This window comes from Megalobrama amblycephala, linkage group LG24 (assembly GCF_018812025.1).
Source record: "Megalobrama amblycephala isolate DHTTF-2021 linkage group LG24, ASM1881202v1, whole genome shotgun sequence".
In the NCBI taxonomy this organism is placed as follows: domain Eukaryota; kingdom Metazoa; phylum Chordata; class Actinopteri; order Cypriniformes; family Xenocyprididae; genus Megalobrama; species Megalobrama amblycephala.
The window spans coordinates 26,703,083-26,728,556 of record NC_063067.1 but is presented as its reverse complement, the minus strand read 5'-3'; the positions used below and the strand labels follow the sequence as shown (position 1 = coordinate 26,728,556).

General features: G+C 43.9%; 1 protein-coding gene across 1 annotated transcript in view; it reads left to right on the top strand.

Moving 5' to 3' along the window:
* tspan2b (tetraspanin 2b) overlaps positions 1-25,474 on the top strand; it is a 43,844-nt gene that overhangs the window by 11,371 nt on the left and 6,999 nt on the right. The window contains 7 exon segments of the mRNA XM_048177637.1: positions 11,642-11,741; positions 16,180-16,277; positions 16,660-16,734; positions 16,834-16,881; positions 16,883-16,918; positions 21,671-21,733; positions 22,634-22,717. Of these exon segments, the coding sequence (XP_048033594.1) occupies positions 11,642-11,741; positions 16,180-16,277; positions 16,660-16,734; positions 16,834-16,881; positions 16,883-16,918; positions 21,671-21,733; positions 22,634-22,717 (504 nt within the window).

Sequence of the window (25,474 nt, the reverse complement as noted above, 5' to 3'; positions counted from 1 at the left end):
TCCGCCGTCAAGTGCTCGTCTTCTCATTAGCAGTGTTTTTCTCTTAATCATCATATTTCATACCTGTTAAATTTACATTTAAATGAATTTGACTGATAAACACAGGAAGTGCATTGTTTTACTATGGTAAGTGTAACGATGGGTGACAACGCATTATCACAATGGCAAAACAAACAAACAAAAAAAAGTGAAAACTGCTCTTTTATTCCAGTGTTTGAAATAGTTGAATGAATGTGATAACTGCTTTAACGGTGTTATTAATTAATCTTAAAGAATAACGCAATGACAGCGCAACTACCTTGACTATTAGGATTTTTGGCATAAATGTGTGAATTACATAAATAGTTGTCAGAAAAAATGGCACAGAATAGAGACTAAAATATTATGTTCATTCTGATCTTATTTATCAAGTCTCACACTGCAGCGTCGCAATCACTATTAGAGCGCTGACACCCTGTGGTGAAAGAATCACAGCTTATGTTGGATTAAAACTTAAAGTTCCGTTGAGTTTGGAAAGGTCTGTACACGGTAATCATCAGAATCTCTTCTCTTGTCTCTGAATATGTCTGGAATTTAAAATCATCCCGAGGACTCTCGTTTTAAGAGGGGTTTAGTTATCTATGTGATAACGGCGCATTGAAAATATATATAACCGGAAACAACTGTGCCGTAATATTTCAAACCGGATGTGCGTCACGAGGCTCAGTGCAAGTAGTCCATTGCCGCGCAGAGAACAGACATGAAAATGATTGTAGTAGTTTAAATGAGAAATAATTGCAGTGCTCTGGACAACCGCTATAGAGTTATTGTCGCTATAGAGTTGGAACCGGTGAATGCGGTTTACAGGTTTCATAGGAAAGACAACGATTGAGCGCGTATGAGCTGGCTGGCCCTGAGCCAAATCAGTCGTGGTAAGAATACTGTAATGTTTGCGGACTAAATACCTCAATACGAGAGGCAACGCAAAAAGAAATGTGAAATAAAACATCATGTTTTAATGAAAAGTGATGGAAAAAACGGATGATGGGCACAGCATGCTAACAAAACTCTGAGACATTTACAAACACTCCCACCACATGTGTAGCTTGCAAACTCAAAATACATAAGTGATATACCTCAGTTTAAATAGATTTTTGTGTGTGTGGTGCTATGGGTTTCAGGGATGTTTAGATAACTATAAACGAGTTAATGTTCACATTTCTTAAAAATATTTATCAGTTTAAATGCTTCAGTTTGTTTTCACTATATAATATATTTAAAAGAAATGGAAGCATTTAAACTGATATAATACTGTATATCAGTTTAAATACTTAAATATTATATTATATTTTATTATATTATAATGTAAGCCTAATAAAAAATTGATCTCACAAGGGGATTGTTTAGGGCTGCCACGAAAAATCTTAACCTCCTGGTATATAAAATCTGGGAAATTCATAAGCAATAAACATGTAATTTTGATGGTTTAACACTGTCTGTTGTTAATAATTGACTGTAAAAAAACACATTATGGTTGTCCCAAACCATCATTGTAACTGCTCATATTATATTATTATAAAGAATTGAACTGTCCTGCAGGAGGACAGAAATTATTTTTAATAGAATTTCTTGGTAAAGACTGGTACAGTTAATACAGCAATGTGAAAAAATCTCAAGTAACCTAAAATGTGCTTAATTTAGTGACTGAACTGCTCATTTTCAAACATATTATTTAATAAATCACTAAGTTACATCAAGGGTCAAATAAAATAGAAACGGCACATTAAAGTTAAATGTTACAGTTGCATGATAAAACCATGTTTTTGTGGGGGGTTTTTTTACGTTCATTGTACAGGTCCGATATAAAGTATGTTTTTGCTCAGGTGGCCAAAATGTGCGCTCAACAGAGAAAAGTTATTGCTCAGCAAGAAAAAAAATTAGAGGGAACATTGGTGCCCAGCGCAAGCTCTAGCCACCCGTCGCACCAATTGGGACGGTGAAGGGGGCAAGCTTACGCCGAGAGAGTCTACTGCTGTTCCGACATACCCACTAACGAAACTAGACTACACTGGGGAAGCGAACCCGTAGGGGACGCTGCGGAGGCCACTACCTACCCAATGGGGGAGGAGTTTACGTGGAGAATACACATATGGACTGGCCTGTGGGGCAGTACGCATATGGAGTCCCTGGGATGGCTCCACCTGGGTAGGGGGAGACTCATCTGACAGGTGACAGCAGAGCTGGCTCTGCTAAGGGAAAGACACGGACTCACCGTAGGGAGTTTTAGACCGTGGACAATTACACATATGGGACCACTCACGTAGAGGAGTCACGACATATGGAACCCAGCCAACAGACAACGTAAGGGATGGATGTTGGCCTGGCATCAGACGCTCCACAATGTCCGAGCCGAAGGGGGAGGCGGAGGAACTCGACAGGGTTCGCCAAGTGGGGAACACGACTGGAGTCAATAGATGCACGTATCCGGCCCAGGGGGCGGGAATGGCATTGCAAGCCGACACTTAGAGCGGGTTCAACACGTCTACCGGCTAGTGGAAGCGAGTACACGGGAAGATACCGGCTCTACACGTAGGCTATAGAATCTAGCGAACGTGTTAGGTGTCGCCCAGCCCGCAGCTCTACAGATATCTATCAGCGAGGCGCCATGAGCCCAGGAAGAGGCCACTCCTCTGGTGGAGTGGGCTCTCAACCCAAGCGGACAAGGCACGCCTTGGGATTCGTACGCCAAGGCGATGGCATTCCACTATCCAGTGGGCAATCCTCTGCTTGGAGACAGCTTTTCCCTTCTGCTGGCCTCCGTAACAGACGAAGAGCTGATCTGAGGTCCTGAAGCTTCGCGTTCTGTCCACGTACACACGCAGAGCGCGGACGGGACAGAGCAAAGCTAGGGCTGGGTCTGCCTCCTCCGAAGGGCAGCGCTTGCAGGTTCACTACCTGATCTCTGAAGGGAGTGGTAGGAACCTTGGGCACATATCCGGGCCGGGGTCTCAGGATGACGTGAGAGTCACCGGGCCCGAACTCTAGGCACGATTCATCGACCGAAAATGCGTGCAGATCCCCTACCCTCTTAAGCGAAGCCAATGCAACCAGGAGGACGGTCTTGAGAGACAGTACTTTTAACTCAACTGACTGCAGAGGCTCGAAGGGATGACCCCGGAGAGATGTAAGAACCAGGGTCAGATCCCAAGAGGGTATGGAGGAAGGGCGAGAAAGAGTCTCCTCGCCCCCCTCTGACGATCAGATCGTGTTTCCCCAGGGACTTACCCTCAACTGCATGGCGATGTGCAGCGATACCGGCAACATACACCTTGAGGGTGGAGGGAGACAGCCTTCGCTCCAAGCCCTCTTGCAGGGAGGAAAGCACAGATCTGACCGAGCATGATCGGGGGTCCTCTCGGCGAGAGGAGCACCATTCAACTAATAGATTCCACTTCAGCGCGTAGAGGCTCCTTGTGGAAGGAGCTCTAGCGGAAGTGATGGTGTCTACAACCGCTTGCGGGAGATCACTCAGAACCTCCGCATCCCGTCCAGGGACCACACGTGGAGGTTCCACAGGTCGGGACGCGAGTGCCATAGGGTGCCCCGCCTCTGAGTCAGGAGGTCCTTCCTCAGAGGAATCGGCCAAGGAGGGGCTGTCGTGAGGAGCATCAGGTCCGAAAACCAGGTCCGAGTGGGCCAATACGGAGCCACTAACAAGACCTGCTCCTCGTCCTCCCTGAACTTGCACAGGAGCTGTGCGAGAAGGCTCACTGGGGGAAACGCATATTTGCGCAGACCCCGGGGCTAGCTGTGTGCCAGGGCATCCGTGCCGAGCGTGCCGCCGGTCAGGGAATAGAACCACTGGCAGTGGGCAGTTTCTGGGGAGGCAAACAGGACTACCTGGGCCTTGCCGAAGTGCTGCCAGATCAGCTGGACCACCTGGGGATGGAGCCGCCGCTCGCCCGCAAGTGGAGGCTGCCGTGACAGCTCGTCGGCTGCACGGTTGAGCACACCTGGGACATGAATGGCACGAAGCGACCTCAGATGCTTCTGACTCCATAACAAGAGATGGCGGGCGAGTTGCGACATGCGACGGGAGCGCTCCTGCCTGCAGGAACGAGGGATCCGACCACCGGATGAGGGTGCGACGGCAGCTTGGTGTCACGGGGACACGGAGCGTACCGCGCTGCCACGCCCATCTCGGGACCCGGCCGCGGAGCCAGTGTTGAAGCGGCCTCATATGGAGCAATCCGAGCGGCGTGACCGCGGCTGCAGATGCCATATGCCCCAGGAGCCTCTGAAGAAGTTTCAGTGGGGCCGCTGTCCTGCGCTTGAGCGTACTCAGGCAGGTCAACACCGACTGGACGCGCTCCTCGGTGAGGCGCGCAGTCCGGGCGACCGAGTCTAGCTCGAGACAGAGATAAGAGATCCTCTGCCTGGGGGTGAGTTTGCTCTTGACCCAGTTGACCCGAAGACCCAACCGGCTGAGGTGAGCTAGAACCATGTCCCTGTGTTCGCACAACTGCTCTCGCGAGCTGGCCAGGATCAACCAGTCGTCGAGATAGTTGAGAATACGAACGCCTTGTTCCTTGAGGGGAACAATGGCTGCCTCCGCAACGTTCGTGAAGACGCGGGGTGACAGGACCAGCCCGAAGGGTAGGACTTTGTACTGATATGCTCGACCCTCGAACGCAACCCGTAGGAAGGGTCTGAGGCGAGGCAGAATCGAGACATGAAAGTACGCGTCCTTCAGGTCGATCGCTGCAAACAAATCCTGGGGACGGACGCATTCGAAAATGCGCTTCTGCGTGAGCATCTTGAACGGCAACTTGTGAAGGTACCGGGTCAGGACGCGCAGATCCAGGATTGGCCGTAGCCCACCGCCCTTTTTGGTACAATGAAGTAGGGGCTGTAAAACCCCGACTTCATATCGGCTGGAGGGACCGGCTCGTTGCATCCTTTGCCAGGAGGACAGCAATCTCCGCCCGGAGAACAGGAGCGTTGTCCAGTGACACCTGAGTGTAATGGACACCCCTGAAAACCGGGGGACGCCGGGCGAACTGAATCGCATAGCCGAGTCTGATGGTACGAATGAGCCAGCTGGATGGGCTGGAGAGCGCGATCCACGCTTTCAGACACCGAGCCAGCAGGACCAAAGGCACCACAGACGCACTGGGGTGGGGCAGCGAGGCAGAGTACGGGGACCCGACTCGGACGGCATGGGAGCGGCCCGGAGTGTGGTCAGACTCTGCGAGGCAGCAGTGCGTATGGGAGACGGCGCACGGGCCGCGGCCTGCACCATCACACTGCCACCTGCTGGTGAAGTGAGAGAGGGCTGAGAGTGGCAAGGCGGGGCCTTGCACACTACCAGCCACACCCTCTTGGGACCTGGAGGATCAGATAACAGTTCTATTCGTGGGTACCGCTGGACTCCGGAGAGCCAGCAGGGGAACAGACCAGAATTCTCCACCCGGCCCTCCTCCGGGGAAAGAACTGTTTACTTCAGCTTCAGGTCGCCATATCCCCAGGACCTCCTCCCGCTAACCAACTTGGTTGGCTGTGGGGGGAGCGGGCTGGGTTTTAGGCCAGCTTGTGAGATGAGCGCATCGAGAAAGTGTACTTTGACGACAACACATCCCAGCAAGACTAGCCAGGGGTGTTTCCGGACCACCACCACGGTGGACATTGTCTGGCCAGGGGCCTGCGCTATGACCTGGATCATGCGTAGCTCAACCCTGACTCAGAACTACCCACATGCAATGAGTGCTCTGGCCTACCACGGACTTGCCAGGGGCCAAGACCCATGCAGGGCAGAGGTGGTGTGCCCGTAGCACTGCCACCCCACCCTAAAGAGTAGTGAGAGAGAAAAAACTTGTAATGCAGATTATGGCCCCCTTGGCGTTCCATATTTGACACCAAAGAGGCTACAAACTGCCAAGTTTTTCCATGCACGTCCGGGCTAAAGACAGGGGGCAGGGCAAGGCAAGTACGCATCGCACAACGCCCCCAGGGGCCCGGGAAAGCATGGTTGTCAAGTCTGAATCTGATTCAGCATGAGAACATCACGACTGTGGGACGCTCAGCATCATCTTCATGTTCAGAGCCCAACAATACTCTCTCCAATGTAGCAGTCGACATCTGATCCTCTGCTGGAGCCCAGACTAAGATGCTAGGTCCCTCATGAGAAGGACCAGCAATCCAAGCAGAAGCTACCAGCCATGTTGGACAGTGAACGTGGCCGTCCAACTGGACGACACATGGCGCACTGGGCGCCGACGTGGCCATGTTGTACTAAACATGAACCACCCACGGACATAGTCACAACATGTTTGCGATGCACTAGAGGAGTGGGGGGCCCACGGAGAATGGCTCGGCGGGTATTGCCCCACTGTGATCCTCTGGTCACCCAGGCTTATTAACCAAAGTAGTATTTTTCTGATTCAGAAAAATAAACTAGATCGGGGAATAAGTGAGGGGACTCCACCTCATTAAAGGCGCTCGAGTCTCGACCGTGCATCTAGAACGCCAGACAACGTGCTGGGTTGCCATGGCAACGCGCGCTGTCAGCCGGCAGCTCGACGGCACACGGTGCGCTGAACGCTCAAGCCCTTACGAGAAAGGCGAGACAAACAACGCGCCGACGTGGGTATATTCTCATAAGAGAATATGAACCACCCACAAACACAGTCTCAGCACGCTAAGCAGACATGAGAGAAAGTGATTGTGGCCGTCAGTGAGGATAGGAAACGACCGCCTCCAGAAACGCACAGACAGAATGACATCTTGAAAAAGACGCAGTGTCTGTCTGTGAAGCTCTTTTAGAAAGGGAAGAGTCAGCTCTCTCGTGCTGAAGCACACAGGGAGTGACGCGATGAGTTCGGGTACACCACTCCCTGAACACACCGGGAGGAACCGGCCCAAATCGCAACAGACAACTGCGTTTTATATGGGAATTCAGTTGCTGTTAAAACAGCAGTTGAGAGCTTAAGCTCAGGGTCCCCGGGAAGCTCGCGACCTCGCTGTTGTGCCTTAACGCCAACACAAACAGACGCTGAATCTCCAAGGCTGTTTAGTTTCACTCTTGTGAAGTCTGAAAGCTGGACACCAACTGTTGGCTCCGAAGCGAAAGACAGAGTGCGATTGCTTCTGCTTCCTATTTATATACACCTGTCAGAGGCGGTGCGCATTATGCAAATATCGCACGCCAATTCCATTGGCTTGTTTTAGTTCACTCGAAGCTGATAGGGCTCTCTAGCGATATCCCAATTCGTCGGTCACTACTGACGTACTGAACGTGACCGACTGAAAGGGAACACAGCCGACTCACCTATATTCCTCAACAGTGTTTTCCAGCATCCCTCCACCACCCCGTCTCCTCACACTCACCTGGTTACTTCCTAATCAGAAATACGGGGGGAGTACTCTAGGTTCCGGCCAAATACCGAGCTCGGAGCCCTATCCTCGGACAGCACGCCAAATATGCATACTATTACGCATACTATTTATTATCTGATTATTTGTAAGTGTGAACTCGTGAAATGTATATCTTTGTTTTAGTTCCCGCTCTGCATTTGTTACCGTGGTCACGTCATTATGTTCAGTTCTCATTTTTGTTGCTACTGAAGTTGTACCTTCACATTGAGTCTCTGTTCACTCTTGTTCAAGTTATGGTGCGTGTGTTTGCCTGCCTGCCGTGGATTATCATTAAACTTTGCCTTGTGGAGCTTTATTCATCTGCCTTCATCTGTATTCCTGCAACAAACTGTGACGGAAGCACCCAAGACCGAACCACCCAAGTGGATGAATGGGTAAAGTTCATCCTGAGCCATGATTTTTTAGATTATTCAAGGGAGTTTTTCCGGCTTGCCATCACCAGCTCCCTCGACGACTAGACTCCGTGGACCTTGTTCCGGATTGGGGCAACATTCAACCACCCCATCGACCTCCCAGATGCCACAGGACTGGATTAGTGGAAAACCTTAATTTGGTGTCTGGAGAGTATTGTGTCCCGATCAAGACCCAAGCCAGACCCAGAGCAAGTTCCACCTATGACGACCGCGATTGAGTCACTTGAGCCCCCCGCAGAGAGGGAGAAGTTTTTTGCGGCAACGAGTGATCCAGTACTTGAAGAAGGGAGGATAGAGCCCACCATCACCCTGGAGTATCTCACCAGGGGTGTACGCCAGAGTCCATAGGACACTATGGACTCTGAATTGTCAGTTTGTATGGACTTAAAGCTGTTTAAAGACAGCATGGAGGATATTACAGACTGAGAATTAACTTTTTCACTAACCTGTATTGACTGTGTCATCCTGACCGTGGCCTTGTCAAGTCTCCTCTCTATGCCACCTCAGAAGTCAGTCAGACCTCCAGCTCAATCACTGGTTTGCAGCCCTGCACTGTTTCCGTGGAAACCTTTATGAAGTCGAGCTGCAGGTTATGCAAACACAAGCAGCACCTGCCAATGAGTATTCTGTTGTTCCGTCTCCCGCTTCTGATCCCTTCACTACATCGTCGACCTCTCGGCTCTGTCTTCGGCTCCACCAGAGACACTCAGACTTGAGGCTCAACCAGGCTCCTTCGTCCTGCCGGCTCCCCCTTGGCCAGTGGTCACACCACGTCCACCACAGAATTGCGGGCCATCTGCTGCACTCCGTCTCTCCACCCCTATGGTTGCAGCAGGTTCCTCCTTCCCCTCGGCATCGCCTCAGTCCTCCATCACATCAGCTTCACCTCAACCCTCGGATACTCTGGGTCCACCTCCAACGCTTGTCGCTGCGACATCGTCTCCAGTGCCAGCGACTCCCCTCAGTACCATCAGCCTTCTGTCTGCGCCATTAGATCCACCAGCTCAGTCTCCAATGGTCGTCACCTAGAAGTTGACAGCCTTGCCAGAAACATCTTGGATCCTCCCTTCATCGACTCTGCTGTGGGCTCCGGGAAGCTTTGGGTCTGTGCTATAGGACATTTATCATCTGTGCTGCCGGGGTTTCGTCGCTGTCCACCTGTCTCCAGTACTCCAGCGCCATGGGTCACCATCCCTTTACCTCATCCTGCCACCATCCCCTCACTGCAGAATTTCACCATCCCTTTGCCATCTCCTCGTCCCCCTCCCAAACCTCCTCCATCCCTCCAATGATAATATCTTCTGTTACGGCATGAAGCCGCGCCTTGTCGGAGGGGGGCATGATGTCACTATTATGTTCTGTTTGCTTGTGGTTCATGAACTTTCAGTTTGCATTCTTTAGTCACGTGTATATCTTTTTTTTATTTCCTCTCTGCATTTGTTACCATGGTCACATCATTATGTTCAGCTGTGTTTGATTAATTAGTCTTGTTTGTGTTGCCACTGAAGTTGTATCTTCACATTCAGTCTCTTTTCTGTCTCGTTCACGTTATGGTGTGTTTGCCTGCCTGCCTGTTCTGGATTATCATTAAACTTTGCCTTGTGGAACTTTATTCATCTGCCTTCTTCTGTATTCTTTCAACAAACCGTGACAATAATAAAATACATTTAGTTAGGATTATATTTTAGTTAGGTTTATATTATATTATTAGGTTTAGTTAGGAACTTATATTATCATTAAGATTTATTATCATTATAAGATAATATCTTATAATTATTTTATAATGACTAGATTTTAGGGAATATTATTGAAGTAGAGCACAGACACACTCGCTCATTGTCTTGTGTAGCGGAGTTTGTAACAGACAGTTGATCTTTTGTCCTACAGATAAACCCTGATGCCCTGAGGGGGGAGGGGAGGGGAGGGGGTGTCTCAGGGTGGGGCAGTGCACTGATGTCAACCGGATAATGTTACACTGTAGTGGGGTTACTGAGTGTTTGAGGGGTGGCGTCTCCCAAAGGGGGTTGTGCTATATGACAGCTGGAGGACACAGGACAGGGTGAAGTAATTGCTGCTTATCTTGCATCATCCTTGTGGATTTCTATTTAAACAGATATGTAGTGTGACTTATGATCACAGCTTTAGATAGTCTTTGCCATTCAGACCTGAGACATCTCAGAGGTGTTGATTTTACTCAAAAGCCCATTTTAACATGTTTTACCCTTTTATGGAGCCCAACAAATGGAAAATTGCCCCCAGTGGTGGCAGGAGTCCAAGAGCATAAAACTAGGAGGGACAAATTAAATTTAATCAAACTCTACTCAAATGCATGGTCTTTTAAATGTGCTTAGACAGAGGAGTGTCTGTTTTCTTTGTCAGCAATAATTAGAGTTCATTAAAGAGTGATGGTGGCTGAATTCTACGGTCTGCTTTTCCTTTCATGGTTTGGCCTTCAGTCATCATTTCTTACAAGATTTAAGACCTGAAGGATCCTGCCAGAGTGGAAAAATATCTGTGCCACTTCTCCAGACTTCAGAAAACTGAACTTCAGAAAAAAATAAGACAGAGAGTACAGAATTTTTAGGCCTTAGTTATAGGTCTGACCATTTTTTATTTATTTATTTATTGACAAATTAATTTATTTAGAGGATTTTAACTTTAGTTGGGCCGAAGTCATTTAGCACCAGGAGCGATTCTAGGCCCTAAAATGTAATCACCTATTTGAATGATTGGGTCAGTGATGCTTCCTCCAGAAAAGTTTATCATTTTCACATGTTTTTAGGTCTTGTCAGTTTAAAGGGGACATATAATGCCCCTTTTACAAGATGCAATATAAGTCTCTGGTGTCCCGAGAATGTGTCTGAAGTTTCAGCTCAAAATACCCCACAGATCATTTATTATAGCTTACAACAACGAAACTGGAGAATCTCATACAGCCAAAATGATGATTGTCAGTAATGGTGTTCAGCCTTACATTGTTCAAACCGGAGTCTGACACTGATGGAGAGACTCAGGAAGAAGTTACAACTTTTAGAATGCAACTGGACTTTTCTGAATGGTTAGTAGATAAATTTATGTAGTTGCTGTGCAGTTGTTTCAACTCATTAACTAGCATGTGCTGTCATGTTAATCTTTTGTGCAAATACAACATTGAATTGATCCTCGTTTGTGAAGCAGTCTGGTGTAAAATGATGGCATGGCAACAACACTCTACTTCAACAACTCTCTAAATCAGCCCAACATGGCCTCACCCTCTTTGTTGTGTGTTCTCGGGGGCAGAGTTTGTCAATTTTAGGGTTAGTGATGTCACTAACCTGGGAAGAAGCCCGTTGTAGTCCCTACTTGCCGTTTGTTGTAGTCCTTAATCAGAGAATTCTTTAAAAGAAAATATCTCCCTTTGCATTGAACTTTGAACGTCGTAACTTTGCAGATGTTGTTTATGCTCAAACAGCAGCATTATTTGTGCACAGTAGCCTACATGTGTACTGATTTTAACTGACTGCAGAAAGACTGGTATCATTATATCATTTAAAAAATTTTGACATTGACTTAAGTACCAATTTAAGTACCAGTAGGCTACTTATACAGTAGTGTCGATTTAAAGGTGCACCACTTAGCCAATGGTCTCTTGCTACAGATTCCCCTGAGGATAAAATCCAACAACCACCCCTGTTTAGGACATATCAACATTTGCTCAGTAATTTTATTTGATGATTGATTCTTCAAAAATGTCTCTTTTTGTGTTCCACAAACAAAATTGCAGCTTTGGATTTTAAGCGCCATCTTCTAAAGATTTTTTGGTCTTGTTCTTGCAGCTGATGGGCTCGCTGGTTCTGGCTGTGGGACTCTGGCTGAGACTAGATCCAAATACTGTGTCACTTTTAGGAGAAGACGGACCTGAGACTTTCTTTATTGGTAAGTAGTCAGTTGATAATTTTTCATGACTAATTCTCCATGGCCATACAAATATCCAGATGTCTCTTTACAAAGAGCAATGTCCAGTTCTCCAAACAAATACCTGATTGACTGATTGAGTTCTGTCGCTTATTTAAATATACAGTGGAGCTGAGACCACATTGAAATGATGTGCTTCAAAACCTACACTTGGGGGGATAAAAGTTATGAACAAAATATTATGTTAGAAAATGTTGACAAAATTAATGAAATGATAATATTTAAATAATAATTATAATTAATTGATACAAAACATCATACTTATAGTATATATACAGTTCTGCAAAGTATTTTTAAAAGTATTTTATTTAGTTGTTTAAGAGTTTTGGACCCCACTGTGGCTCATAAAACAAATAAATGTACATACAGACAGAGCTAGTGTTTATTGGTACTGGATGGAAACATCTGAGGCCACTCAGGGCAAAGTTTCCACAATCTTCTGCCCAGCCCTTGTGAGACACCGTAAGTTTTTGTACATTCAGAGGTTGGGTGTTTCTGAAAACAGGAAGTGACATTTCAAATTGTTCATACATGGAGGAAACCACAAGACTTCAGGTTTGCTATAGCAACAGTTCAACCTGGGAGGAGAGAGAGAAAGAGAGAGAGAGGTCATGCAATGCTATATCTAGATGCAGAGGAGGGCACTACTTCCATGATGTCAGAAAATATACTTACCCTCTGACAGCCTCCTCCAGCTTGGTTTAGTCAGTGACACCACCCTCATTTGTGGCTTTTAGTAGTTAAAGCTGTGAAGAGAATCCAGTGTGAAAGAGTGTGACTCAAAGTCTCAGCAATATTCCAGTGACAAAGTCACATATTCAATTTTTCATCAGCTCAGTTGAAGAGTTGCAGCCCGCACAGTCCAAATACTGCATGCTCATTTTAAGGCATCACATACTTTTTGTCACATTTAGATACAAATATAACCCACATACAATTATATTTATAGACTTACTATATATATATATATATATATATATATATATATATATATATATATATATATATATAACATATATGGTAGCACTTTATTTTACAGTCCTGTTCCCCATATATATATATACTATGTACTTATTACAATAATTACAATGACTCGGTAATAGCTAGGTACTAACCCTGAACCTACACCTAAACCTAAATATATAGTTTTAACTCAGACATTTTCAAATACCACATTTGATTTTAGAGTGCAGTGGAGGTGAAGAATATTAGTGTCACGGCAAGGAGAGGAGAGCAGCGGTGCGGATCTAAATATAGCACTTTACATTTATTAACCAAAATAACATCCATAAACTAGAATGGGTAAACAGGAAAAAGAGAATGCAGCAGCTTTACATGCAATCCACCTTACTTTGCAATGCAGAAGTTAGCTATTTTCTGTGAGTGTGCAAGACTTCCGATTCATTAGCTGCTAAAGGGAAATAACTAAGAATAACAAAGTGCACTAAATGGTAAAACTATTTGTACTACAAACTAGTGTGTTTTATAATTACAACAATACATTAAAATAAAACGTTAAGAAATACCAGTTTGCAAAATCAATAAGCATAACAAACTTAAATAAAAACAAACTTAAATAATTGGGAGCGGATGACACCGGAAGCCAGACGCATTCAATTTACAAATGGTTGTGCCCGCTCTAACGTGAAAAATAAGGTGGATACTGGACACTGAGCTGAAAACAACTATTGACATAAATACGCAGTTAAACAAGGACCTAAACAAGACACAGGTGATGATAATGAGTAACCCAGGAAGCAAACTAGCAACAAAGGAAACAGGAACTAAATAAAGGAAAACAAGAACATACAAACTAAGAGTTCAAGGAACAGAAATTGAAACTAAAACCAAACATGACAATTAGTAAATAATGACTTAAATTTCAGTCTGTTATCTTATTCAACTGTTTTTATTATTATTATTATTATTTTAAATTGAATATTGAAGGTTTTATTGAATTAAAGACTTTTATATTGAAGGTTGTATTAAAGGATTAGTTCACCCAAAAAGGAAATTTCTGTCATTAATTACTCACCCTCATGTCGTTCCACACCCACAAGACCTTCTTTTATCTTCAAATTAAGACATTTTTGATGAAATCTGGGGGTCCACACATAGGCAGCAACGTCATTGCACTTTTTGAGGTCCAGAAAGGTAGTAAAGACATCGATAAAATAGTCGACGTGACTGCAGTGGTTCAACCTTAATGTTATGAAGCGACGAGAATACTTGTGCGCGCAAAAACAAAACAAAAATAGAGACTTTATTTAACTATTTAAACTGTTGTTCACTGTTGACGTAGTGACAGAGCTTCTGTGTTCTACGTGAGAACGCCGACTCATTATTGGCGGAGTTCGGACGTAGAAGACGGAAGCACTACACTGCGTTCACTACATCAACTGCATATGACAACAGTTCAAACTGTTGAATAAAGTTGTTATTTTTGTTTCGTTTTTTTGTGCACAGAGAGTGTTCGCATCACTTCATAACATTAAGGTTGAACCACTGCAGTCACATCGACTATTTTAACAATGTCTTTAATACCTTTCTGGCCCTCAAAAGGTGCAATGATGTTGCTGCCTATGTGTGGTTCAGATACCCTTGGATTTCATCAAAAATATTGTAATTTGTGTTCTGAAGATGAACGAAAGTCTTGTGGATTTGGGACGACATGAGGGTGACAGAAATTTCATTTTTGGGTGAACTAACCCTTTAAGTATAATGTAATATTTGCATTGTACTGTTGTAGTATACACGGTACTTTAATTATATTTTGTCAGAATAGTTAAATAATTTGTAATGGCCATCAATGAAGAAAGATGCTTTTTGCTTCCAGAATGATGTTGTTTCAGCATCTAGCAGCAGGGGTTAACTGGACCATGCTAACCTGCCAAACCATAATCGCTTGGAATAAACCATCTGACAATGCTGACAGTGACCAGTTCAGGCTTAGTCTTCTCTGTTTATAAACACACACACACACACACACACACACACACACACACACACACACACGTTTTACATGACTTTAGATTATTGAGTCAGCAATGACAAAGGATTGTCTTCTTCACAGCTACTGTGGCAACAGTGTAAATATTACCAGCGTATTACCAAGATTGTGTTTAGTCAAGGTGCAAGATAAAGGTCGTGTTCACTATTTCTGTCACACTTTATTTTAGTTTAATCCATAATTTGCACTCCTTTTGTTTCCTTGAATTACTGGTGAGAGGCTTTTGAACTTGATTAAGTAACACTCTCAGCTCAGAGGAAGTATATGTTCTGGGAAAATGCAAAGTGTTTTTTTTTTTCTTCTTTCTTCTTTTCTTCTTTTTTTTTTTCTTTTTCTTGTGTGGTTCTATATTTACATTTACAAGGTTACCTAAGATTTCTATTTCAAATAAATGCTGTTCTTTTGAACTTTTTATTTATCAAAGAATCCTGAAAAAAAGTATCATGGTTTACACATTGGTGTTAATCAGAAATGATTCTTTAGCACCAAATCAGCATATTAGAATGATTTCTGAAGGATCATGTGACACTGAAGACTGGAGTAATGATGCTGAAAATTTCAGCCTTGATCACAGGAATAAATTACATTTGAAAATATATTCAAATAGAAAACAGTATTTTAAATTGAAGTTATATTTCACAGTATTACTGTTTTGCTGTATGCTTGATTAAAGAAATGTAGCTTTGGTGAGCAGACGACTTCTCTAAAAAATGTTATACATCTTGAAGACATTTAATACCCTGACCTGAATGTTTGAGGAATATCATATACACTACAGCGTGACTTTGAAAGCACTGCAATAATTACTCAAAATTTTCTATTATATTTTTTAATCCTAAATAATAATGCTAGACAAAGGGATGCAATATCCCTCTCTCTCTCTCTCTCTCTCTCTCTCTCTCTCTCTCTCTATTAGATCACATTTCCAGACTTCCCACATATCCCAGGTCTCCTGTGGCATAATTACAACAGCTCAGGAAGAACTCCTCATGAACTAAAGAGCTTATGTCTCTAGATTATTCATGCACCCCTTGCCTCTTTCTATTTTGCTCTAATGAGGATAATAAGTTGATGGAAGAGGCTGGAGTGAAAGCTAATGACATCATCTTTAAATGTTGTGTGCGGTCTCGCTGTTCTCAAAAACATGCTGTCATCTCATAAAAAGATTCACATAATGCTTGTGCTTCCCTCTGCTGGTGATAGGGTTATATTACATCCTGCTGAAACTAATTGTCAAGACAGAGGTCTAATACCTGGAGAAAGTTATTCTTTAGCGTTCACATCAGTGGCAGTTGCTCAGCTGGAAGTTCACGATTTGAAATCTGTATTATTGCTAATATTTCAATATGTGATATGTTGACTGTTGCTTTATTCTTGTGTCCTGCGCAGGGGTTTATATCCTCATTGCGGCCGGGGGTCTGGTGATGCTGGTGGGCTTCTTCGGCTGCTGTGGTGCCGTGAGGGAGTCTCAGTGCCTACTGGGATTGGTGAGTGAGATAGTATTCATTCTTCTGTTTTGGGTTTAACAAAACAATATTTCTCAAATCAAATGCTCAGTGAGAAGCTGACAGTAAGCTTACAAGGTTGTCAACTTCTTGATAATTTTCTTGATAATATTGTAGTGTACCGTACTAATTTTTTAATCTTTTCAAACAGGAGAGAATGTTTTAGATTGAGACAAATCAATGAATACCACAAAACATGACATAATTCATCAAATACATTGCTATCATACTGATGCTTGTGCTGTTGTTTTGTTTGAAACATTTCAATTCGAGAAAAGAATAAAAAGAAACAACTAGAATCTATAATAAAACATGGAATATAAAGTAGAAGTAACCCAGGTGCTGTGTCTATCTTGCATGGCAGTTTTTCGCCTGTCTTCTGGTCATCTTTGGAGCAGAAGTTGCAGCAGGAGTGTTTGGGTTTCTCAACAAAGATAAGGTACTACTAAACTGAAAATGATGTGAGGTATGTTGATTCAGAGTTCATTTGGAATGATATTAGTCTGACCTTTCTGACACGTTTTAATTCGTCATTTAGATCATTGAGGAAATAAAACATTTCTATGACGAAGCAGCAGGAAACAACGAACAATAATACAACTGTCCAGTCCTACCACATCATTGTGAGTTTACACTTTTATTATATATTTTTTTGTCTCTCTGTTGATTTAATCAGGAAGAATAAATATAAGTGTAAATTGCCCAATAGAGATAACGTCTTGGGGTTACATATGTAAACCGAATGATTGAGATGCTGCATCAGTTGCTGTGGCTATGAGAATGCCTTTGGCGTGCGCCAGTAGCACATGTAGAAAACACACCAATCATTTTCCAAGGCAGTCATGTGATGTCACTCTGCACGCCGGCATGACTATAAAGACTGCGATAGACATCATCAAGGAAGATGCACAGGCATGCCTGAAGTATGGCAACGCTATGCAGCATCTCGTTCCCTTCACAGGGAACCGAGTTACATACATAACCCCAAGGTGTTCCCTTTCGAGGGAACTCGATGCTGTGTCACTATGGGAATGTTAATACCTGCTGAAAAATGCCTGCACTCAAGCATACAGAAACCCAGGGATCCAAGTCCAGGATTGAATTTCCCAGTTCCCAAGGCCCTTAATGAGTGACCATCTGTAAGAGATTTAGTGTTGCTCACTGTAGCAGAACACTAGACCTAGACAAGATTTGTGACATGAAATAACATGGATTTACATACAGTATGCCTGCTGTTGTTGGAGCAAGGAGATCGCTCCCTCGAGGACTACATGAGGGACATTTTAGATCTGACATCCCTCACCCACTATCTGGACTGCTCACTCTGTGTATTTTTCCAAACAAGCCTCAACGAGTGGTCTAACGCACGCATGCCTGTGAACGGTCCTTGGGGAAATTTTGCTGCTTTCATGAAGTAGGTGCTGGCAAATAAGGGATCTGTACCATCAGCGTCACGGACAAGGCCAATGCCAGCTAGGGCTGTCGCGGTTAAGGAATTTCCCTTGCGGTATTTTTGAGTGGCTCAATAGCGCGATATGCGGTATTACCGCCATATATATATATATAGAGAGAGAGAGAGAGAGAGAGATCATATTCAATAACGAAACTAAATAGAGCATTGAAGTAAAGAGAATGTCAAAATAAGGGTCTCCAAAACAGAACATAAACCTGACAATAAGATGGTAGAGCTATTGTTGTATGTATAATAGTTAGTTCCGATCCTCGAATCTGACTAAACAAGACTTTCTGCTGATATTTCACGAGTATAAGCAGAACTAACGTTACTCATCTCTGCGCGTTCTAGACGGGCTGTCACTCAGTGCAGTTACATTGTTGTGACACAAGGTGGCGGCAAGGGACTGTCTTTGAGTCTTTAAACCGTTCATTCAACTGCGCCTTCATAAACGAGATTCATTCAGAGAGATGAAATGAAACAAGCTATTGAAATCATTTTAACGTTGAGCGCCACTTTATAAGGCTCAGCTGACCAGTAATGCTTCGATGCTAATGCAGAGATTTCGCTATCCTTGGACACGGCAACTTTTTTTCACGAATATATGTCTCGGTCTCGGCCTGAAGGACAGACGCAGGTAATCGCACGCGCTCAGTCGATCTCTCTCACATTCACTGTCTGTTTAGGCTTGTTTAGTGCAAATCTACGGAGCCTCTGTACAAATGTGTACCACCATGGTACTCATTATGCTATCATTATTACCTTATTTAATATTTAGTACACGTGTATGAAGTGTAAAACGAGAAGGACATAGCCTTTCAAAAAAATAGAAAACATGCAAATATCGCGGTCGCTGCGGTTTTTGCAGTGTTCTGCGGTTGGCTCGTCAAAAGCGCGATATTACGAAATTGCGATTATCGCGACAGCCCTAATGCCAGCCCCACTCCGGATCTGGAGCCCAGCCAAGCCCCCCAAGGATAGGATGCCTGAGCCCACCACAGACACAGAGCTTCTGCGATGTTAGCACCAGAGCCAACGCCTGAGCCAATCTGCCAAGCCTGATGGAAAGTCTGACCAGGTGCGTGAGCCGGCAACATCGTCCATTTCAGTGGGTGTCCTCGTGGAGTACGAGGGGATGGATTGGAGCCTCACCCATACTCCTGCCGCCGCGAATGAGCTGTGCCTGGCCTCTGTACTAGTAGAAGAGGTTATTCCCAAAAGCCTCCAACCTGGGACTGAGGTGACAGTCTTTCTCTAGTCTTCTTTTTTTTTTCTTGGAAGAGTTGTCCTTGTACCACTGATTGAAAGGGAAGCGCATTGCTCGCTTCTACCTTTGATTGCGTAAATCAGAAGGAGCCACAGAGAGAGTGGGTCACATAAAATGACCTTGTCCACCTTCCCCTCTGTAAAGCTCTTAATCTTAGTCTGATTGTTGCTACTTGCCACTGGTCTGTGAAATATCCCTGAGCTCTTATATCCTCAGGAGAGCTTGCTTGATCCCTTACCGGACTCTTGAGAAAATGCTGGAGGGGAAACTGATGAAAAGTAGGACACAATAGTGATACAGTTCACTATGAACGCTGTCTCCTACCTAGCAGACCTTTTTAGGAAAGTGGATTGATGTACTTAAACCTCCATTGATAATGTACTGGAGAGGGCGACATATGAGAGTGTGAGATGTCAATTTTGATACACTCCATATTCTGCTCTAAAAATACTGCTGACGTCGCTTCCTTGAATCAGAGAAGAATGTTCACATCACCTCCAAATGAATAATGGAGTGGGCCTTACTTCTTAAGAAATACCCATTCCCCAGGCTTAAGCCCCTGTCTCAGTAGAATGTCTTTAATAAGCAGCATTCGCCAAGAGGAGTGAACAGTCATAGTCCATGACTATTTCTTGTCTCCACACTTTCTAAGCTGAAGAGGGCGATAAACTACAGATCACATTTAATATGGCACCAAACTGTCTGTTAATCTGCCACTTGACTCCTACTAGTAAAATGTCTGCTCAAGATTGATCTCATGGAAGGTCCACACCAGCTTGAGCTCGCATTGAGTGAGCTATTTTGCTCTCTTCTATTATCATTTTTTTCCTCTACTGGAGGCTCAAGAAAAATCCACTCCAAAAACCTTTTGTGCTCCAACACCCTGACTTTGAAGAGACCTGATAGTCAAAATGTGCACTGCCTTGATCCCCGACTCCTTGGAGGGGGAGCACAGACTGCCACACTCACCTTCTGACCCTCACGGTCTGAGGGAGCTACGGGGGATGATCAACCATGGATGCAGCAAGGGATGAATCTCTGGAACACCGCAGACTGAACTTTCACAACTCGACCACTATTACCAAAGAGACTGGCATCAGGGGCACCAAGGAGAAAAGTTTTCTCCTTAATCCTCAACAAAGTGCAGCCATAGATGTTGCTCCGTGGCAATGTTAGCAGCTATAGATCGGTCGATGGCACAGGCTGTCTGCTTTGTTGCATGAAGGGCCAGGTCTGTGGCCCTGTGGAGTTCCAGGATTGTCTCAGGTCTCAGTCCCTCACCCTGATCCAGGTCCTTCAGAAGGTAGGCCTAGTACAAATGCAACACCACCATGGTGTGCAGGGCTGCATAGACCTACATGGGCCTCATATGCCTTGCCCACCAGCTGCAACATGGTTTGACGCAGCTTGGATGGCAAAACGGAGCATTCAATGAAGATCTACCTGGGTCATCCTCACATATCCGTGCTCGCATAGCTCTTACACATTTGAATAATTCAATGGTGAACTAGTGACTACACAAGACAAATACTGTTTCACTCATGATCTCAACAACTCATTGTGGACATCAGGGAGAAACGGAAGGCTTGCATGGGGGTGAATGTTGATGACCCAGCAGGAATTTTTCATCTAGTCTGCCCTGAACAACCTCCTGCTTCTCCACCGACCAGTCTAGACAGAGTATAGCCGTGGCATGGGTCATAATTTCCAACAACTCCTCAAACCTGGGGCTATGGGAGGAGGTGGTAGATGCAACATTAGATCTGGGCAACATCATGCTCTCAACTGGATCGGAAGAGGCTGCAGTGTGGGCTTACGGATCAAATTTGAGAGCCTCAGAGTTAGCTGAGGAAATCTGAGAAAGGGAAGAACCTATCTCAAATACCTCCGCAAAATTCATCTGTGATCCACACAATCTGAGTCTTCTCACTGCCCCTTAAAAAGAGCCAGACAGGAGAGGATCTTCTTTACTGGGAAATGATCACAGTGAACACACCCAGCTCCCTCAAGAGCTTACCACATGTGCTCCTAAACAAAACACACATAGATTGTGTGCATGGTTTTCTCTTCCTAACACTTCCTAAATGTATAGGCTTCCATCTTATAATCTTGCTTCCATCTTATAATCGTTGATAGAAAGACAACAATAAATAAGAATCACAAGAAACAGAACACTTCCTGAAGTCAAAAAAGCTGATGACGTGTATTTATAGTCATGCTGGCCAATGATTGACATATTTTTACATGTGCTTGAGACACCGGTGCACACCAAAGGCATTCCCATAACATCAGTGTCGAGTTCCCTCAAAAGGGAACCAATATTTACTGAATACAACACTTATTTAGTAATGTCATATGCTTTTATTAGAGTCATAAGTTGAAATATAAATCACTGCTATTTTTGTATTATTATTATTATTGTTATTATTATAATTATTATAATAATAATATTATTATTATTATATACAGTATTTATTAATATTTTGAATTCGTATTTCATCTAATATTTATTTTACTGCATTTTTTCAGTTTCATTTAAATTATCGGTTCTAAATAGTTTCAGTTTTAGTACACACTAACACCACTGATATACTAAATATAATATAATGGTTGTATATTTGTCTAAGAAAATTTTGTAACTCTTCACATCTACAGTTGAACTGCTGTGGCTCACCTTCTACGAAGTCCACTTTGTGTCAAGACATCAGTTCAAACAAGGTAAGGATATCTGGTCCTAAATTAATTGTTATTTATGCAATAAGTAGAAAAATTTGTTTGGTAAATACCAGTATGTTTAGAATTTAAAATTGTAAACACTTCAGTTAGTGTGATGCCTGTTCAACATGCATTGAAACTGATTCGTGTAGAACAGTGGTTCCCAAACTGGGGGGCATGGAGTAATGTAAAGGGGGGCTCGGCAAGGCTAAGGGATAGTGTACAGTCCGCAGGGACGTGCTATGACGTTGTGTATGGGTTTAGCGATGCATCACACCACACTGATTTCTTGTTGAGCAGGGGTGCTGGGGGGTGGGCAGCCTCTCTGGTCTAGTGCTCTGGGCATTAATCTGTCCCTGACAGTCAGCAGATTGTTATACAAAAGAAACCTCTTCAGGATGATACAAGACCCCACTGCGAAATTATCCAGCTTATTATGCAGCTACTTGCCACATAGTAAATAATTGAACACAACATATTAATCATGGCTCCCTCCTTGCAAAAATATAAATGAATGATAAATGGTTCTGCACTTAGCATGGACAAGTTTGCGAAAGGACTGCTAGTGCTAGGTAAACGTAAAGCAGACAATAAATCTACTTCAAACATCACAACTACCAAAACAACGTGTCTACACATGACACAAGCTATGCGTCAAATAGAACACAGCAAATAGAACCCATTACATTCAGTGATGCTGTCTACACTGGATGTGGCATGACAAGACAAAATCCCTGACAATAAACTGATGCCCTGTTGTATTTCTGACGTACTCCAGCACTCTGGCACTTGAAAATAATATATTCACAAAAAGGGGGGCCTGGCAGAAAAAGTTTGGAAACCACTGGTGTAGAAGGATATGGTATTAAGATAAATATTATAAATCTGTTTCACTGTCTGCAGACATGTCATGTGGCCATTGAAGAGTTTTTCAACAGTAAGCTCTTCATCGTGGGTTATGTGGGAATTGGAATCGCAGGAGTCATGGTAAATTCCCATATGTCAATAAATGTAGTCAATTTAGTAAATTTTTATTTCCATCTCTGTCTTCAGTATATATGTACAGTATATATATTAGGGGTGTCAATTTAATGCATTAATTTAATTAATTATTTATGTAAAAATAACACATAAAATGATTTAACGCAACGTAGGTCATCTTACATTTCATACAGTTGATTGGTGACGAACATGATGCAGGGCAACAACTCACTGCGTGATGTAGCCTATAGAATGCAGTTAGAATGCCCCTAAAATTCAAGATATCAGGGCAACAATATCCCTGTATGAGTTTTTGTCTCATATTTATATCATATGACATAGTTAAGAAATATCACACAAGTGCTGTTTTTGTCCCGAATAACACGAGTGCAAATGTGATACTGTCACACGTGTTAAGTTTTGTTTGTTCTTAGTTTCATTGTCATGGACTTTTAGTTTGTATTCATCTGTCACATGTGTTCTTTGTCTTTGTTTACCACCACTCATCTGTTTCCATGGACACTAACCATTCATCTCAGTTGCTCATCATTTAGTTCGTCACCACCAAGTATTTAAGTTCCTTCCTGTTCACTCTTAGCTGTTGGTCGTTGTTTGTGTGTGTGTTCATGTTAGCTTTGTTGCACGCACACTAGGGCTGGACGATTATGGCCTAAAATCAAAACCTCGATTAATTGAACATTTTACCTCGATTACGATTAATGAACGATTATTTTATGTCTGATTTTTTTTTTTTTTTTGCCCTCATAGTTCACTGACAAGGTTTGTACTGTAAATAGCCTATGATTGACTATTAAGGTGGGATATTTTTTTTCCTGTTGAAAGAGTGATCTGACATCATAGCTCACTATTAGCAGTTATTATATCTATGGTTTGTAACATTTCTTACAGGTTTCTGCTTGTTGTAAATCAGATAAAGATAAATTAGCACAGTAACGTTACCGGTAGTGATTGCGTGTGTGAATTAGTCATACCGTCTCTCTATTAATTGTGAAGCTGTGGGTTGTAAATAGTTCCTTCAAAAATAGAAAACATAGATGCTATAACTTTTAAGTTTCTTAGCTATTTTAGTGATAAATCACAGGACAGCGCTGACAAGTTTCTGCGTTCCTCTGTGTGCGCGCGATCTTCACGTTTTGCGCAGCTGTTTGTATGAGTGTTCGTGCCACATGCAGCTGCGTGAGCACGGCATAGATATATGTATATATCTATGCGAGCGCGGTAGCTCGATATAATAATACACATCCGATCGTCTAATCTCTTGAATGTCCAAACCATAAAACAAATACAACTGACCAAGTTTAGTGAAGACGCAAGACGCAAAGCTCACCGCTCGCGCGTCATCACTATGTATTGAACCGGCGTTCACCTCCGTGTTTTGCTTTTATGCCACTGACTGGACGGGGCGGAGTCACGTGGCTACACACGCAGTTATGTTTTTAAGGGGGAAGTATTAACAGGATTAAAAAACCGAAATAACCGACATGGGAAAATTACGTCGGTTAGAGGTTCTGAATTTCGGTTTCAATTACTTTTCGATTAATCGTCCAGCCCTAACGCACACACTGTTACAACTTCTGTCTGTCAGTTTATTTTGTCATTAAAGACATTTCGTATTGGATCCTGTGTACCCTCATCTTCATCTTTGTGACAGAACGACTGACCCAAGTATGATTACGCTGCAAAATTTGCAGTTATTGCTCGAGGGAGTGTAGACTTTTTAAGCTACACTGAGTGGTTTTGTCGTCTTGCCATCACCATACCCTTGAACAACGAGACCCTAAAGTCATTGTTCTGGATCGGGGCTAATTATTACCACCCTGTAGACCTCCCAGACACCTCTTGACTAAACTAGAGTGACACCATCATCCGGTGTCTGGAGAGTGTCTACCTCCGGTCCAGAACACAGCCGGACCCAGAGCCTGTTTCACTACCTTCGACCACAGAGAAATCATGTGAACCCCCTGCAGATGGAAAGCTACTGCTCACCACAACATGTCAGCCAGAGCCCAAGGAGAAGAGGACAGCGCTGACCCTTGACCCGGAAGAGGAGCCACACAGTGAGTCTGACCAGGGGTGTGAGCCCACGACACCTGTGGCTGAGGGTATACTGGTGGAAATAGTGACTGAGGACTGGCTAATGGACTTCAGTGCGGAGGTTTTGACTCCCACCCTATCCCACCCTGTTTTGTGTTCCTCAATGCTGTTTCTAGATAGCACTAAGAACTGTTTGGACTTGATGTGTCAGTTTGCTCTGAATCTTCATCGTTGTTTCAGGACACCACTAAGACCTGCATGGTATATAAATTATTACCTTTGATCTTATCAAGTCTCCATCTTCCTCCGTCACTGCAGAGCTCATCCAGTCCTCCAGCCCAGCCTCTGCTGAAGGTTTGCAGCCCTTCGCCGTCTCTGGGGATGCCCTGCTATGATGTCGAGCCTCAGGTCGAGTAACCACCATCAGTGCCTGAGCGAGTGGAACCTGTGGCTCCGCCTTCAGCCTCTGATCACTTCGCTCTGTCTCAGCCCGTCAAACTCTAGTCTCCGCCTTGGCTCTTTCCATCTTCGGCCTTGACGCTCCACCGGGTTCCCTCGTCCCACCAGCTCCCCATTGGTCAGTCGTCACTCTACTACCACCACAGACTTGTGGGCAGTCCGCTGCGCTCTGTTCCTCTACCCCTACAGCTGCAGCGAGCTCCTCCTTCCCTGTGGCATTGCCTAGGCCTCCTGTGAAAGCAATGTCGC